This window comes from Eschrichtius robustus, chromosome 3, assembly GCF_028021215.1.
Source record: "Eschrichtius robustus isolate mEscRob2 chromosome 3, mEscRob2.pri, whole genome shotgun sequence".
NCBI lineage: Eukaryota > Metazoa > Chordata > Mammalia > Artiodactyla > Eschrichtiidae > Eschrichtius > Eschrichtius robustus.
Genome location: NC_090826.1, coordinates 134,021,004 through 134,039,869, shown reverse-complemented (window position 1 = coordinate 134,039,869; position 18,866 = coordinate 134,021,004). Strand labels below are relative to the sequence as shown.

Genomic DNA, 18,866 nt, shown 5'->3' with positions numbered 1-18,866 from the left:
GAACAGCTGTTTTCTAATTTCATGGCTGGTTGTCATACATAATGGGATGTGCCAGTGCCCTTTCCCAGGTGGGCAAGGAGCGTAAGCATTTTCCTGAGATGATGGGAGCTGTTTTCTAATGTACGAAATCAGAAGAACAAGGGTAAATTGGATCCCTCTCCACTTCCACTTTGCACTGGAAGTAGAGGTACTTTTACATCCAACAGAAGAGTGAGTTAGAGGCTTTTTCATATATAATGAGCAGTCCTCAGGAAACTAGGGATATAGCAGAAAAGATCAACGTGTGTGTGTGTGACATTTTTGTATATAGTATGTTTGTGCGGGCAATTAAATTTTCCATTGAAGTGGAGGGGACAGAGGTATCTTTCTTTTCTATGACTACTGAGACTTTGGCCTGGAGTGTTTTAGTTGTGTTGTCTTGCCCATGCCTCTGTGGTCTTTACAAGGGATGTACTTCTTCAGAGAAAATAAAGGAATACAATCAACCTGTTTGACCTCAGACGCTTTGTGCATCTATGAGACACTGGGTGGAAGAGACTTGGATCTAACGTGGCTGAACAAGACCAGAGTCAGTAAAATGCAGAGAGGAAATGACTGTACTTTTCATTTATAGCCTATCTCTCATACTTCTATAAATAACACCTATCTGTAGATAAAACCCCAAGACAATGATCCTTCAAGGAACTGCCCAATTATCTTTGAAGAAGACATTTTTGAAACTGAATATTGCTTAAGATATGTGGACTTTCTGTGGGGCTTGAAATCACATCATAGAGGTTTCCATTCTGCTTGCTATCTAGAGAAGATCCTATGACTAGGCATGTCTTAATAAGATTTAAAGTCTAGACATCCCTTGAGACTAGGGGATGTGTCTTCAATATCTCATATATTCCACAGCACGTGCCGTAGTGCTAAGCCCACCAAGTAGCCATATGATTAGAGACTCAGGGAGCAGGCAGATAGCACAAATACGTGAGAGAGCTGGACGTCGACAATAGGGAACGGAGCAGACTGGGATGAAAGAGAGGGGGCAAGTTCTGCCTGAATGTGCCCAAATTCAAATTTCTGTGAAACTCTGTGCTGACCAAAGGAAAGAAATCTGCAGTCTGTATCTCACCAAACAGCCACACGTGGTGACCCTATCAATACAGAATTGGTTGAATTGGATTTCCTTCCTTCACCCCTTCTCTCATAACTCTGTAGTCCCCTAGAAATGAAAAAGAAGCATTTCAGTCTCTGCCAGTCTCTCACTTTAAAGCTTTCATATTTCAGTTTCTGTGAAACTCCATCTACTTGGTTCATGCAGATTTCCTTGCTCTCACTTTCTTTGGCCTTTTCTCTTAAAGTTTCTGCCTTGGCCTTTCCTTATACAGGAAGCGACAATGCCAAGCTGTCGCTGATGAACAAGTATAAAGATAACATCATTGCTACCAGCCCCGTGGACGCCAACCACCAGCAGGCCACTCTGCTTTCTCACACCTCCAGCAGCCAGAGAAAGAGGATCAACAACAAAGCAAGAGGTACCCGCGTCCGGTGTTAGGGCTTGAAGGTGGCTTCCTTAATATCAGCAAAGGCAGGGCCGTTAATATCCTTGACCCCCCCACTCTCTGACACGGCTAGAGGGGCTGTGTTTGGTCGCAGTCTTTCTACAGGCCTGTTGTGTGTTACTTACCAACAAATTTAAATGTATGCACACCTTTTGAGCAAGTCATTTTAGCAATGAGAATTTATCCTTAGTAAATAATAATTGGACAAGTGCGCAAAGATGTGTGTAAAAGGCTGTTCATCCCAGCGTTGTTTAAAAGAGCAAAAAATTGGAAGTAGCTTAAATGTCCATCAGTGGGGAATTGCTTAACTACCTGCACATCTGTCTCCCGTCCACTGGCTTAAGATGATACTACAGATCTATACTTGTTAATATGGAAAGTTGCCCACCCATCTATTAAATGGGGAAAAATGAGGTTATAAAATAGAAGGTACAGCAGAATGCCATTTTTAAGGGGAACTTAAAAAAACCTTTATCTGCTTCTGTGTCAGAAAAAAGATGGAGAGTGTATTCATCAAATGTTAACAGAGTCTTTCTCTGACTTGGAGGATTTAGAGGACACCAGCGTTGTTCCTTTTAAACATTTGGGGGTCTTCTGTTTATTCTTTTTTCTCTTTTTCACATTGAATATATATTAATCCTAGAACCAGTTAAAAAATACAACATAGATATTAAGACATATAGACATATGCCCCTTAGGACATAATTCCAGCCTCTATCAACCAGAATCACGACGTGTAATGAGGGAAATTTCCCTTTCTTCCTTTTCCACGTACCGTCCACGATGGTCCTCTCTGGCAGGTGGCTCTCCTCAGTAGGAGCATGGGCTGGGTGGATGTAGGGCTCTAGTGATGGTTATCACATCAAGGTCTCCTTCTCCAGTAAATCTGTGTATCAGTAAGCTCCAATCCCTGTGGCTACTCCTCCCAGATTGTCAGTCACCCTGCTCGTGTTTTCCTCTTGAACTTGCCCAATGATTTGGTGTCATGAAGACAAAACTGAAGACACTGCTTTTGCCCTTGTCTTTTCCTTACAGCTGGTTCCGCCTTCCTGAACCCTGAAGGGGATTCTAGCACAGAGGCAGAAAATGACCCCCAGCTGACCTTTTACACTGACCCCTCGCGGAGCCGAAGGCGCAGTAGAGGTAGGAAGGATAGAGGGGCAAAGTGGGGTGAGAGGGGCCATGGGGCGGGGAAGGCAGGGAGCTACAGAGGTGCTGGGTCGGGGAGGGGGCTCTGTGGACCAAAGCCAGTGTCCGCAGGAAGAATTCTTGGACCAAACTTGGTGTTTCCTCCTAAGGAAGAAAGAAGAGCCTAGAGTGGAAAATTTCAGAGAATCATCTCTCCCAGATAATGGCACTCTCAAACAAGTTTCCAAGTTGTTTGAAAGGCTATTTCTTGGTCAGAAGACTCTCAATTCCTTCTGGAAGCCTCGGGAGTCATATTTTGCTGTTTAGACACAGGAAATAAAGTTGATAAAGTGTGTTATACGTGAAAAAATGGACAGTATATTTACCCTTGCTTACCCAGCCATCCTGGGATTGAGTGAGGCAGAGCTTGGGGGGGTGGGGTAGTTGAGGAACGATCTGTGGCCTGAAAAACATGTGTAGTGGTTTTTGACCTTTAATCCCCTGCCCAGCAGAATCACAGGACCCCCAGGGCCCAAGTCCCCTCCCTTCTCCTGGCAGGGCCCAGGTTGGTTTGTTCATTCTTCTCAGTGTTGATAGAGTTGTCCTTTCACGCAGCCACGGTCTGTGACTCTCCACCCTGATGTTCAGTGGCTTCAGGCGTGGCTATTGCAGCTGTGGCTACCAGTGCCTATGACTTTGTGGTCTCACCATCATTGCTGAGGGAGGTCTGTGTCCAGGCACCAAAAAAGCCTTCAGCATTTACTTGCTGTGTGATATTGGATAAAGACAACAACATCTCTGAGCCTCGGTTTCCTCACGTATTAAATGGGTTAACAATACCTCATGCATAGGGCTTAATTATATTAAAATGTGCCTTTTTGGTGACTGGCAAGGCACTATGAGATCTCTATTGTGTTGCTGTTAGAACTCTCCACAGTGCAGCCTTGGGTTTCTACAGCACTTCATCTTAAAGAATTTTAGACAGGGGCCCCTTGAGATACAATGGGGAGGGTATTTGAGTGATGTCATCTTGTGTGATAGTCAATAACATTTTCCCCAACCAATAATCAACCAATGCCCCCTCAAAAGACACCTCCCTTTTGGCTCTCTCCCACCTCCATTTGAGTTCTTGACATACTGAGGAATTCTTCCCAGAGATTGAAGGAAGCCCTGTTAATTCCTCAGTTCCAGTTCTGCAGGCTCTGCTGCTATCAGTACAAAGGTTCTTTCCACCACTTTTCTCAAGAGATCAGTGGGACTCTGGGTCGCCTAATCTCTGGTGCCCCAGTATCCCTGAGGTGAGAATGTTGACTCTTGATCCTCATTACATATTTATATACAGCAGAGAGTCGTCCTAGGCCCATCCACCCTAGGCCACAGCAAAGCAGGGTGGGTTCTGCTTTAATAAAATCCCGTTTAAGAAAATCTATAGTAATGAATTAGAATGAGCTTCTTTGCAGCATAAAATTGTTACCTTTAAATACCAAGCTCTCCTAGTGCATCAACTGTTTACTGCTTTTAACTAGACTGTAAGCTTCTTACGGATGGGCATGTCTAATTTATTTTTCCAAAGTGCCTAGTGAGGGATTTTGCCTATAATAGATGCTTGCCAGTGTTTGTTGAATTGAACTGGATACATCAATCAGGCCAGCAGGAAATTTTATAACCCACCCGCCATGGGTCAGGCTTTGTGATCAGTAGTAGAAACATGAAAACATGGCACAATGATAAGGCTTAATTTAATAATATGAATAAAGTAAAATGAGTACTCAGAAGAGAGAACAGTTAATTCTACCTGGCAGCAAAAGGAGGCAAAAAGGGAGAAAATAATTAGGCTTGGGTTATATACAATGCATAGAATTTCTTGAAAGAGGAAAATCTAGGGGAAGGGCATTTCAGTAGAGGAAAAGAGCAGATACAAAGCCTTGAATGCACAAAAGAACGTGGCATTTTCAAGCAAGTAAAAGGAGTTCAATGTGGTAGTTGTAATCCAGGATTTGAATATATAGGCACACAGGGATAGGAGGGAAGGGGCTGGATAACAGGCTAGAGGACCAGTGCATGCGCGATGTTAATGGGTTTGCACTTGGTTCTGTAGGTCAGAGGGGACCACTGGAAATTTTGAAGTCAGGTAGAGATGCTGGATGATGGGTTGATGATGCAGAAGGACCAGAGAGACAAGAAGCAGAGCAGCAAGTCATTGCCATCACAGGAGAGCAAGCGCCTGTAAACAGTGACTACACTGTGTGAGAAGGGCTGTAACAGCAGGGTGCACAGGGCTGGAGGAACAGCAAGGAATGAGTGAGAATCGGTTCTGGAAGGTTTCAGGGAAGTGTTTACAGGGAGATATTGTTTGAGCTGAGACTCGAAGAGTAGGTGTATGCCAGGCTGACAAGGTGACAAAATGGCATTTTGTGGAGGAGGAAATAATAGTGCAGAGTCACAGGGACATAAACAATAATTGTCTAGTCAGAGAGCAGTAAATAGTTTACTAGAATCAAGCTTCTGGGGCAGCCTGTGGTCTGCTTCGGAAATAAGGCTGGAAGATCAGGAGATCTTCCTTGACTGAAGGACTTGGACCTGACACTTCAGTTGGAGTCATTGAAGGTTTTTTAAAGAGCAAAGCCCTGGTCTGCTCTGCTTCGTGAACGATCCCTCTAAGGCAGCGTGCAGGATAGGTGAGAGCAGGGGGAGGTTGAGGCAGGGAGACTGGGTGGATGGCTGTTGCCATGGTCCAGGGGTGAGATGGTAGACCGAGGTAGGGATGCAGAGGATGGAGCAAGAGAAATTTTGGACACAAAATGAAAAATGATTTAATGGCATTGGTGGGGGGTGGGTGTGGCTTATGAAAGAGAGGGAAGAGATAGACATGATGGCGTTTGGGGGCTTGAGGAACCAAGTAGACGGCAGTGCCATTCGCCGGGCAGTGGAAATGGTAGGGAGAGCAGGGCTGGAGGGAGGGTGCAGAGCCCAGTTTTGGATATCGCATTTGAGTGCCTGAGGGCCATTCGGGTGGTGGATCTGGGCGCTGCTCAGGCCTGGTATGGGCTGGAGGAAGAAATGTGTAAGTGTGGGAAATAGACTCCGTGTTGAAAGGGTACTAACATGAATAGAAAATCTCCAGGTAGCAAGGGACAGGGGATCCAGAGGCCGCCTGCCACCCTGCAGTCACTCCCTCCCAGCTATTGCCAACACACCCACTCAGGGAACCTGCTCCCAGGAAAGATGTGTGCAGCCATAGACCACATCTTTCCCCGTGTTCCTGAGAACGGCAGTTGCAAAGACTCCACTGGACCCAGAGATTGAATAGTGAATTGTCTAGGGGCTGTAGCCTCACTGGATCTGTGTGTTGATTCCGGCTCCCCTCCTTAGTAGCTGCTTGACCCTGGACATGCCCTATAGCCTCTCTAACGCACTGTTTCTGTGGGAGCTGCCTCATCAGGCTGTGTCATCGTTAAATGATATGCCCAGGTATAAGACACGTAAGACACCTGATATGTCAGGTGTAAGGTGCCTGACAGGTAATTACACTTATTCATAAGTGTTAACTATCACTATAAGGTTAATCTCTTTGAGACTTATTTTCCTTATCTATAAAGTGGGTAGTTATTGTACAGACTCAAAAGATTTATCGTAAGGAAGCAAATATTTAAAATAATGTATGTAAAACACTTAGCACGTTGTCAGCCATAATAGATGCCTTTCATTGCTATCAATAATAAATATTAACACAGACTGTAAGAAAATTCCAAAATATTCATACATTTTGTTGGCAGCTTGCTTTGCTTTCTTGCTTTCGCACATCTGTTCTGTTTCCATGTGAAAGGTCCCTCTTCTTACTACCAGTTTATCCTCTCCACCAAAACCAAACAAACACCCCCAAAACCTCCCTTCTTAGCCCTGTCCCCAGCTACTTGGAAGTGTTTCTTATCCCTCAGCTTTCATATTTTCTCCCTAAGCTTCCATTTATAGCCTAACCCCAAGGACTGCAGGACTCGGGAGAGCCTTCTGGTGTGACAACATCTTCTACTTGCATAGAGCAGACGTTCCTTGTTTTCCTCCTTCCAAGCCCTAGACTGTCACCCACAGAGTAGGTGAGAGGTAGTTTGAGCCCCAGGAGTGGAGGAGCTGGTTTGTGAGAGCGCCCTCTGTGGAAAGCCATGGGATGTGCAGGGAGTTCCAGCGTAGGGGTAAAAGCATTCCCACCACCCTTGGGCAAGAGGTTGGAGCCCTGCCAGGCGAGTAGAGGGGGACAGTGCCCTCCTTTATGATTTCTCTTGTGACCTGGCCCAGGAGGCATGCAGAGGACTCGCTCACAGCTGACCATTGTTGACTCTGAGGACCACCAGTGGCCCAGTCCCCTCTGACACCAGGCGATGACATGGTGTTCCATGAGGGTGAAAGTCACTGAGCTCACGCACTAGACACATTTCCCACCTGGGCTGGGTTTGCCAGCTGCCTGCCCTGTTTTCCAGGTTGGGCAGCAAAAGGCTGAGATGGCCCTTCACTACCAAGATTTTTACCATCAAGTGTCCCGCTTTTGCCTTATTTTCAGTGGGCTCTCCCCGAAGTCCTGTGAATAAGACCACCTTGACGTTGATCAGCATCACCAGCTGCGTGATCGGCCTTGTGTGTTCCTCTCACGTCAGCTGCCCTCTCGTTGTCAGAATCACCCTGCACGTCCCCGAGCACCTGATCGCTGATGGTAAGTCCACCCCTGAGGATGCCACCTCCTCCCCCTCCCCTGAGAAGAATGTTTCAGGGTGGGCAGGGAAAATACAGACAAGCCAGGGGGCCCTGTTACCTATTAGTGAGGAAAAAATAAACCCGGATAAGAAAGACTTAGGACAAAGTTAGATTGTCCACTGATGAAATCAGAAAGCAGGTTAAAAAAAAAAAAAAAATGAACAGAATGAATCCTCTTTTCTATGCCCATTTCCCTTTTCTGTTTGTTTTTAATTAAGCACCTGTCTTTGTGGATAAATGCAGAACATACTGGCTATAGGTACATAGACACCAAGATTCTCTTAGCCTCTGAATGGGGAAAAGCTAAGTGGAGTAGTAGAATGTTTAAGCATTCGCCACGTTTCCGTTTGATATGCCTGGTGAGAAATTCCTAATTGCAGTAACTTGCTATGAGCCTAGAACTCTGAAGCAATAATTTACTTTCATCCAGGGGGACCCTGATATAATGAGGGAATAATATACATTCTGAGAGTCCCTGAATTAGTTAAGCCCAGAGCACCTAATTGACTTATTAATGTCTGTTCTCTTGGTTGCCGTAAGGCTGAAAACAGGTGGGGACTATCTGGAGTGTTGGAGGGCCTGCTATTTATTTCATGGCAACTGAAGACAGGCAGCAGGTCTCTGTTCCTTGGATGACTGCCAGGGTCTGATGGAGCCGTGCCACGGCCATCACAGAGCTGCTCTGTCCCTGTATCCCTTGGGTCCACCCTAGTAGACATGGGATGGGACAAGGCAGCAGGGGATGATATGGCGGGAGATCCAAGTGGTGGCCGGGCCTCCATCTGCTGACCCCTTGCTCTGTGACTCATGACGGGCCAGGATTGGTAGAAGTAATGACCTCGGGTTGGGGCTAATCTGCAGAGCATCGCTCAGTCTGTCTTCAGTAACGTGTGTGTGTGTTGTGGGCACACACGGGCATGCCTCCTCTCTCTCCCCCTGCAGGGAGCCGCTTCATCTTGCTGGAGGGGAGCCAGCTGGATGCCAGTGACTGGCTGAACCCTGCCCAAGTGGTTCTCTTCTCTCAGCAGAACTCCAGTGGGCCCTGGGCCATGGACCTTTGTGCCCGGCGGCTCCTGGACCCCTGTGAACACCAATGTGACCCCGAAACTGGTAGGCGGGAGCACCGGGCAGCGGGTAACTGTCAGAGTTCATGCCTCTTGCAACTACCCCTCAAAATCCAGGCCATCCCTCCCAACTGACCCATTACCATTGGGAGCCGAGACTGTGCAAGCTGGCAGCATGTGGTTGAGCCCCTGAGCTGGCTGGCTTAAAATGTGAGGTCATCTTCTGGCAGAAGCCTTGGAAGCCTCCTAACTGTAGCCCCAGGCCAGACAGATCAGCTCAGGATGACCTCCACAGCCCATGTGCCCTCCAGTCAGGGTATCAGCCAAGGGGGCTAAACTTTTATGCATGTTTATTGTAGAAAATATGGGGGGGCTTCCCTGGTGGCGCAGTGGTTAGGAATCCACCTGCCAATGCAGGGGACACGGGTTCGAGCCCTGGTTCGGGAAGATCCCCCATGCTGCAGAGCAGCTAGGCCCGAGCACCACAACTACTGAGCCTGCGCTTGAGAGCCCGCGCGCCTAGAGCCGGTGCTCCGCGAGGAGAGAGGCCACCTCAATGAGAGGCCCGTGCACGGCAATGAAGAGTAGCCCCCGCTCACCGCAACTAAAAAAAGAAAGCCCACGCACAGCAATGAAGACCCAACGCGGCCAAAAATTAATTAATTAATTAATTTTAAAAAAAGGGAAAATTAGAAAAGCTTATAGAAGAAAATGATAATCATCTATAATTCTATCTCCTGCAGAAATAATTTTAAAATTTTAATGTCTTTCCTCCCTTCCTATCTTTTATCTATGCCTGATTCTTAGAGGCTTGTAAGCACACTAAGTCCAGTAGAGTTTTCTTGATTTTTTTCACTTAACATTCTATCATGGGAATTTTCCAGAACCACTAAATAATCCTTAATAACGTAATTCTAATGGCCATTTGGTATTCCACTGTATGTCTATATAATAGCTCATTTAAATAGTCCCCTATTATTTGACATTTAAGACGCATTAAATTTTTAATTTTTACAAACACTACTAAGATGAATATCTTTCCACATAAATGTAGGGCATGTTTGAAGTTATTTTATTCAGATAAATCTTAGAAGAGAGATGACTAGGTCAAAGGGTATAGCCATCTTTCAGGCTGTTATATTGTCCAGGGGGGCTGGGGCTGCTCTGAGAGAGGGGGTTTGAATTCATACACAGCATGTACTGGGGTGCTCTCAGTGCTTCTTGAGCTCCAAGATATCCAGGAGTATGGATCCTTCATCCCACGTTGCTTTGCCCTTTCATTGTAAAAGGGGTTCCTCTATGGTAGTCTTTATAAAGACCTATTTCCAGTAGGTTCAGTACCACAGATAGCTCCTTCCCAGAGGAGTGGTTAAGATGCCTAAGAACCAAGGAAGGGGAGGTACTGATGTCTAAGATCCCCAAGTGAAACATGGTTGGAGTCTAGGGCCAGCTCTTCCAGCTCTCTGTACCTCACTTACAGCCCCTCCTCCTCCTCCACACACACACACACACACACACACACACACACACACACACACACACACACACACACACACACACACACACAGATGCATCTTTTTAAGGTGCCGGAGTAGAAGGATATTAGTAGAGGTTGACTCCAAGAGATCTAGCCGTTACTTCTGTTACCGTGCATTGCTGTAGCTCTCTGGGGGAGTAACAGGTAACTGCAGCATCTAAAGCTCACCTTCGTAGGTCTAAAAGTTGTTGTTATGTGGGCCCATCACAGAGATTCTAGGTCCCCCTATGAAGGAGAAAGTACAGCATTTTAAACATCTGATATCTAAGACTGTGCTTACTTGCTGCTCCTCCCACGCTGTCAGGCAAACACCAAACTAGACAGATGGGCCGTGCACCATGCCCAAAAGCCAGTGGGCTCGGGAGAGAAAAGCAGGCTCGTCTCAGAGATGGGGCCTCTCCATGCAACTGAGCTAGTCTCTGGTCCCCTCTGACTTGGATTAGGAGACCCTGGACCATCTCACTTGTTAAACTTACTTCTGAGAGAAACGTGATCTCCAGAGGGCTTTGAAAGCTTCACCTGAGGTTTTAAAGAACAGGAAGCACTTTGAATTACAGGTGGAAAGAGGGATTGGTGTTTTAAGCTTGGAGGGTCTTAGAGATAAACTCCTCCTTCCTTTAGGTCAATGCTCAAATTCCCCAAGAAGTTACACGACTTGCCCGAAGTCCCACAGCTACCTAAGGCAGAGTCGGTGTTCTATCTACCATGAAATCAGAGCAGAAGTGGGATTGTAAAGGGTTGCTTAATTCCCCCAGACAGGTCAGAGCCAACGTATTTGTCACCGTGACACTATTCAAGCAATCACCGTTGCTAAGCGTCACTGTTTCCTGAGCCAGAAGCTGAAGAACCTGCTTGTCCATAACAAAGCTCCCATCACCTCTTCAATCCCTCCTGGATGTCTCATTTCTAATCCTTACTGAAAATGACTTTGGGAAGCCCCTCCCCTGCTAGTGACTTCCCAGTGTCTGTGACAATTAATGAATTTCCAACTGGAAAGCCAGGGAGGGAGATTAAAAATAAGAACCCACCGCAGAACTAAGGTGCGACATCTTCATTCCGGGGTAGCCGCTGAGAAATGATACTGCAGGGACTTCCATTTTCATTAATGCTGGGGTTGGAAACCCTCCCCCTTCCTGCCCTGCTTCTGTCTGTGCCTGGGATGATGTGGTCATCCCACATGCTCATCAGTAAGAAACTTTATCGCCTCCCACACTCCATCCTAAAGCCTTTCTCCAAAGAGCTGAGTGTGGGCATTGGCTGCAAGTCAAGTTGACGTTATTTTTGCAGTCCTCCAGCTAACTCACTTGGAAATGTCATAGTGTTGGGACATGTGCTTTCCCAGCCATGCCGAGGGGTCTGCCCACATGGATGGGTGGAACTGTGCAAGTGCACGTGTATAGTTTTTCACACATGCAAACAAACACACAAACACAGGCGCTCAGTCCCTGCAAAGGAGCACCCTCCAGTGCCTGAAGCTCTCCTCAGGCATCCTTCCAACGTGTTTCAAACTTAAGTGTGTGTTTACTGGTCACCTGCACAGAGGTCCAGAGTACCAGGTATGGTAGGAGACGTAATGGGCCCCCAAAGATGTTCACGTCCTAATCCCCAGAACCTGTGAAAATGTTACGTTACCTGGCAAAGAGGAATTCAAGTTGCAGATGGTATTAAGGTTGCTAGACAACTGATCTTAAAATAAGGGGAGTATCTGGATTAACCAGGTGGGCCCAATGTAATCACAAGGGTGCTTAACAGTGGAAGAGGGGGGCAGAAGAGGCCAGAGTGATATGACATGAAAAGGACTCCACCAGACATTGCTGGATTTGAAGGTTGAGGAACCAGTGAATGTGGGCATCCTCCAGAAGGTGGAAAAGGCAAGGAAACAGATTCTCCCCTCAAGTCTCCAGAAAGGAACATAGCCCTACAGACACCTTGTTTTTAGCCCAGTGAGACTCATATCAGATTTCTGACCAGCAGAACTGCAAGATAATATATTTCTGTTGTTTATGGCAGCTATAGAAAACTAACACACTAGGGAAGGAGAAAAAGGACAGAAGAAAAATAAGCATTGTTATGCCCTCTTTATATCACCCTGGCACAGTTTATAGAAGGTGGCTGCACAGACCTTCTGCAGATGTGGCAGGAATCTACGGAAGGACCGGACCTGGAAGAGACTTGAGACCATTTTCCATTCCAGCCTCCCTTTTCCATTCTAGCAACGTGCTATCAGGGAGGGACGTAATGTGCCTAAAGCTCTTAGCCTGGAAGCCCTCTGCCAACTGCATACTGACATCTTCTCTCAGATCATCCCAGGCTAGTAACCCTGGGTGTGTCTCTGGTCACGTGGGGCTAACAGCAAACCACTGAAATTGTAATGCTTAATGCCCGGATGGATCCAGCCAGGGGTTGACTTTTTCTGTACTTTCTAAGGGTTTTCGTGGTGGTTGTATGTTGGCTTGTTTTCTGAGGGCAACACAGACTAACTTGCCTCAGCAGCTTCTCTATCTGCTGCATTCCTGGCCTTTATTCCGCCGTGTGGGCAGCTGTGGAGGCTTCACACACCTGCTTGATTTCACAGCCCCCTTCAGTTCTGGCCACAGACCCTCATTGCTCTTTTCAAGATATGTAGCTTTTCTGAGTCTGCAAGGAGCATGTACTTCCAAGCTAAATCAAGTTTTAATCACCATCCAAGATGGTCACTGAAATTCCTTCTGTCCCAGATCTTCCCATAGGCTGGTCCCAACCATGAAGAAATGTGTAAAATCTGGTGAGGGGCATTGGACCAGTTTTCCAGACTCACTCTAGCCTTCCTCCCCTTTCCTTACTCTGAATAAGGGCCTCTCTCTCTCTCTCTAGTCTTCCCTGGTTTTTAGAACCTAGTTAGGTGGGGTAGCACAGCTCCCATTTTGTTCCTGCCACCTGGATTGCCTACTCATCCCAAACTCTCTTTTGTGGCTCAATTAAAGCACCTCCCTTCAGGGTGTACTTCTGGCCTATCTCCCTCTGTCTGCCCTCCCAGCGTCATGTGGGGTTGTTTGACTCTGAGCCTACCTCTTGCCTGATGTCTGCCCAGGGGAGGAGACCAGGCAATTAGATATTATTCAAGCCCAGATGCCTTACAAAGATTTCCCTTTTTGGATGAAGCGTACCCAATTCACTTTAATAAAAGCCAACTGCTACCTGAAGGATGGAGGTGATCAGGACTTTTGGCCTTGATCTGTAGTTATGTCATGAGGAACTTGTGGTGAGCCCAGTCATGTCTGAGGAGCCCTAGCTTCAAGGTCTTTCTTCAGTCGTTCGGTGAGATTTGTGCCTCCATCCACGTATGGAATGGGAAATGACTGAAGGCACTGCCTGTCAGCATCTGCCTTCAGGGTCAAGCACAGATCCAGTGTAGGCATCTCCAGGCCCTGCACAGATCATCTCTTGGGTGGGCTTCTACTCTCTGGCAGTGTAGTTGTCTGTGAGTGCCTCCTGCAGGGCATGCTTCATCCCAGTTGGGCACTTCTCTGTGGCCGTGACACGTCTCTCTTTTGGATTCCTATGAACACCACCACAGAGTCGGCACGTCATGTGTTCCCTGCCATCTGTCACAGCAGATGCAGAGACTGTAACACTTCTAGCTTAGGAGGGCATCCAACACCCTTGTGGGGTCTTTAAAATTCACAGCTAACAACAGTCAGAGCCTGTGCTTGCACGAAACCCCTCTTAAAGTCAAGATTTAGCAGTTGGTTGCCATAGCAACTTCCCTCATCAAGTCTGAACTCCTTTCAGTGTAGATGGCCAGACTGGTTTAGAGGAGGAATACAGAAGAGGCAAGTTTGGTGAGTTCCGGAAATGAGGATGATTTAAGAGACAAATTTTGGAAATCCTCAAACTCTAACATGATATGCTTGAAAAATGTCTCTGTTGCTCTGACTTTGGGCTGCATATAACATTATATGGAGGAAAGCTTTATTTGTTGTCAGTAGTGTGTCCCCACATAGTAATGAATGATGGAGATCTCGTCAGGGGATAACGACTATGAAGGCAGTTTGAGAAAGGTGAATGTGCTCTACAAATGGTAGATATTGCCAGCATTAGGAAAATCAAGCTCTGCTCGAACTCTGAGTTGTTACTGCATTTATTTTTACATGTTTTGTGGTAACTAGATACCAAGTGTGGAAGGAGGACTACCTTTTTTGTCAGTCTTTAATTCTAGGCAAGCCATCCAGTCAAGAACATTGTAAGAGTCAGACTGATGGGTTTGACAACCTCTTGAGATTCCTTCCTGTTTTGTAATATCATATCCATGCCTAATGTCCACAAGGAAATTGAAAGATGATCTCCTTAAGGGCGAATCATTTCCAGGTCCTTGACCCATTAGTTGGCTTGATATTGGCACCTTGGGGAGAGGTGGTGGTGATGGTATCTATAAATTTGGGACATACTCTTTAATTAATTTGTTTATTTTCCATTATACAGTATTTATAAAAGGTCTACTCAAATAGAGGAAAAACTAGCTTGTTCCTGCTCTTGTGTAGCTTATAGTCTAGAGTCCATGCTTTCTTTGGAATTGATACGGTGTGAAGCCTGGCTCCTGGTACTTCCCTTCTTTTGCCCTCCTCTGGTCCTTGCCCTCGTTATCTTTCCTTCTATCAGAGAAACAGCCTTCACCTGAAAGCCTTATCATCAGCTACCGAATTTCCCGCTGTGTTTTCCTATGTTCGACTCCCAGCTCCCTGACCATTCCTAGATACAGCTCAGCACCACTGAAGACAGTAAGTTTCACCCTATTGTGAATCTAGCCCGCATGGAAGCCTGAGTTTGTCATACAGGAGACAAAATACTGATCTAACACTCCCTGTGGATCCCTCACAAACTACGTTACTCATTTCTACTCCACTCCTCAGCACCTTGACTGAGCAGGTGTTGGAGAGGAAGACGAGTGTTATCTGGTAGTGAGACCCTGATGGACAGTAGCTTATAGGTCAATCTCAACAAGAATGGATGCACTTAGATCCTAACAAAAACTTCTTGCTCAGAGCCTACCCAATCCTTGCCCCCATAACTGTGAGGCCCCTTCACTTCATTTTTATTGTTTTTTATCTTTGAAAAGAGAGAATAGCTCTCAAAGCTATTACTCCATCTATATCCTTTTTGAGTGTTTCTTCCCAGGAAGATAAAGAAACCTTATCCTTTGTCTCCCTAGGTGGGGTCTGGCACCTTTGTAATTTTCAAATTTTAGGAAGTCACACTCTGTTCTTTCACTGTGTATAAATTAAATAACCAGCCAGTGAAAAAGACAATACCGGTGCTTCAGTGGAACTGATCTCAGCAGTTTAGGGATACATAGCATTGCCTAAGGAATTATTAATATAAGGAAGCAGTTACAATTTTCTTCAAAGTCAGACTAAGTAGAGCAATGCTTCTTAATCTTTTGGGGGTCTTGGATTTGCTTATAAATCTGATGAATGTTATGGAGGCCTGCTGAGGAAAGACGCACATACACATATGTACAGTTTCACATACGACTCCAGAGGGGTCGTGGACCTCTTGGTACACTATTGAAGTAAGTAATGATAATGAAACATAGTGATATCCTAAACAAACATAGATGATCCTTCTGTTTATCAGCACCAAGATAATGAGCCATTTTCACTTAAAAATAAAAACCCAGAGTTCTTATAAAACTATGATAGGTATAAGTGGCCTCCTCTAAATACAGCAGTTGTTCTTGGGCTAGCAGCATGGCCTGGTTGGGACAAAAGGTCTGGAGTCAGACCGACATAGGTTCAAATATTAACTCTGCCATTTAAATCTGTCTCTAGATCCCGTAATTCTTCTGAGCCTCGATTTCCCTCATCAGGATAGCATGGCTAATCATATGTACTTTTCAAATTTCTTAGAAACATTTGATGAAATAACTCACTTACGTGGTCTTCAGACATGTGTTGATCTAATATGTGTCTAATATCTAATATGTGTCACATATCTAACATGTGTCTTAACAGTATACTGGCCACTGAGAAAATAACAATGAAGAAGTCCCTTTGCTCAAAGAGTTCTTGGACTTTGTGTCTGCAGAGCCCATGTAATAGGTGCTTTGTAAACGCAGTGTCCTCAACTAGTGAAAGTTATCACATAGTGAATATGGAGAGATTGGTGGTGTGTTCCTTCACGTGGGCAGTGGAGACGGGCATGTATGGCATAATAGGATTTATGGTCTCATCCGTGCCAGTGTTAGTTTGATGTGATCATTTCATATTAATTTTCTCCAACACAGACATGTTAATCAATTTCTTCTTGTTTCTTTTTCTTCTTCCTCACCCTGCTTCTAAGGGGAATGCCTCTGCTACGAGGGTTACATGAAGGATCCAGTGCACAAGCATCTTTGCATTCGGAATGAATGGGGAACCAACCAAGGGTAAGTGAGGGGACGGCGAGTTAGCCAGTTCCCGGACGTCACCGCTCCCTCACGCAGACGTGACGTGGAGCAATTGCGTGGAGAGGGACAGAGCTAAAGGGTGGTTCTATTCTGAACAGCAAACGGGTAAACGTGTCACTGTGCGTTTCCATGTTTACATCATCCCAGTGATGTCCGTCTCATCTTCCTCTCCATTTACGAGTTCAGAGACGATGCCTCTGACTCGCAGCCCCAAGCCTCCAGCTGGGACCTGGGGATCAAGCTGTCCCTCTCTTCCTTTTCACACCGCCATCAGCCACGAGGATTCCACAGACAGAACTTAGCTGATGATTTTGTTGGAGACACGTGAAGTCGCACAGACTCCAGTGTAGCTCTCCCAGAGCTCAACGAGCTTTGCAAGACTGATATGAGTGGAAACTTGTTTTCACCAGTACTGTCAGAGAGGGTGAAATGCAACGACTCAGGGAGTGCTTGGCATTGAGTCAAAGGATTTTCGCCTGATCTCCAATTACCATTTCCTTGTAAGACCTTTGCTTTTCCCCAAGCACAGACGACTGGGATAAAATAGTTACCTTGTCTATTGCTTTATATTTTATTCATTTTACTTTTTTTGAAGTTTTTCATGGAGAAAAAATATACATAAGATAAAAATGATCATTTTCACCATTCTTAGGTGTACAGTTCAGTGGCATTAAGCACATTCACATTATTGTGCCACCATCACCACCAGCCATCTTCTGTTGCCTTTTAAAAGCAACTTCCTACTTTGTTTTGGGTGCTGAGAGATTACTTTCTGACTTGGCTGGGCTGTGGAGGAGTGTGTGGGAAGACAGGGATCAATAAACGCTAACTAATAATAGCAATCAATGGGACAGGGGAAACTAGAAAGAAATCAAGGCAAAAGCCATCTCAGAGTGATTGCTTGGACTGCAGAGTGGAAACGTGTTTGTAGCCTGGCAAGGTGGAGAAAAGGAATCACCGTCCCTTCCCACGGCGCCAAGGGGGACTCCTAGCCCTGAGTTCGATGCTCAACCTCCTCTCTATGATTCGGAGGAGCCCAAGCCTAGAATATTGAATGTGGTTCTGGACTCTCAAAGCAATAAATATGGAGAAAAATGGGTGAGAGTTTGGAGAAGAGCAATAAAAATGATTGAAGAGCCCAAAGGAGTGATTTATGATGAAGGGGAAGAAGAACTCCACTCAGAGGACTTGACCAGCTGATGACTAAGTCAAGGAATGATAGATGCCTGTAGATGTTCGAAGAGAGCAAATGTGCTGGAACAGGTTGAAGTTGAGGGATAAGGACAAGAGAGAATGAAGTTAAGGAAAGGATATCTGAGTCACAGGTCAGAAAACTTGGGGGAAGTCAAAATGCCATGAAATTTTTCTGTTAGTGAAAATGAAGGATGGCTCCGTTTTTCCACTGAATTTGGGATCTTATCAGGGAGGCAGTCCACAAAGTGTAGAGGAAGATGTTTGGAGAAGGGTAAATGCATATGAGGTGGCCGGTTGTTGAAAGATTGGTGGGAAGGGCAGAGAACTTGGCTCATAGATGCCAAGCGGAGTTTGAATAAAGAGTGCCATTCGCTATGGCTATGTAAAGTCAGTTCAGTCCCCTTACTCTCTGCCCTCTGACATGTTTGCATAGTTGCCAAGGAGCCAAGATTTTAGCTTATGTGATGGCCGAAAATCTCAGTTGACTATGATTCATATTGAGTAAAATATTGGAAAAGGTGATGGATAACAAGCTCTCTATCTCTTAGCCTGCATACCTGCTGCTGAAGTAAACAATGACAAAAAATCATTTCACTTTTGTGCCCTGAATGATCCAGGCTGGCTCTCTGCAGTGATTGGATTTGGTGGCTAATCGCTCAAGCCTCCACATCCCTTGCCTTGTAGACAGATCATGTGAGGATGGGCCTGACTTCACTGGGTAATTGCACAAGGCTTCATCATTCCCTCTGGCTGTGTGTAGAGACAGTCTTGGATGTAGACAAGAGCCTCCAGGGAAATGGTGGAGGCCCCACGTTGGTGTCATTTAAAATAAGACAGGTTAGAGCCCTGAGTTAGAGACTGACAGGAACATTAGCCCCAGGAAACAGACAAGGAGACCTAATCTATCATTTCCATCTCTAATTTCCATTATTCTCTGATCATCACTGCCTATAAGGTCTCACTTTGGACACTAATAAAATAATGGAGCAACTGTTAGGAGGGGAAAAAAAGTGACTATCATGAGAATAATGGAACCAGGAATGGTAAGCAGCATGTTTACATGTATATAAAAAAGTGCCAGACAAAGGACTGCATTTTCCTCATAAAATGACAAGATAAATGAAAAGTAGAAGATTCATACATCTTGATTTAAATCAGGCATCTGATGCCACGTTTCTTTAAATGATTCTTACAAAATTAATGAAAATTGATTTGAACGTGAAGAC

General features: G+C 45.6%; 1 protein-coding gene across 2 annotated transcripts in view; it reads left to right on the top strand.

Annotated features, from left to right (window-relative positions):
• The window catches only part of ASTN1 (astrotactin 1), a 327,436-nt gene that overhangs the window by 160,461 nt on the left and 148,109 nt on the right, over positions 1–18,866 (top strand). The window contains exons 4-8 of one of the 2 annotated variants that reach the window (XM_068538391.1): positions 1,374–1,520; positions 2,583–2,690; positions 7,231–7,380; positions 8,364–8,531; positions 16,341–16,425. In XM_068538391.1, coding sequence (XP_068394492.1) covers positions 1,374–1,520; positions 2,583–2,690; positions 7,231–7,380; positions 8,364–8,531; positions 16,341–16,425 — 658 coding nt within the window. Of the gene's footprint in view, positions 1–1,373; positions 1,521–2,582; positions 2,691–7,230; positions 7,381–8,363; positions 8,556–16,340; positions 16,426–18,866 lie in introns of both variants that reach the window. The other variant, XM_068538390.1, reaches the window with a different exon arrangement.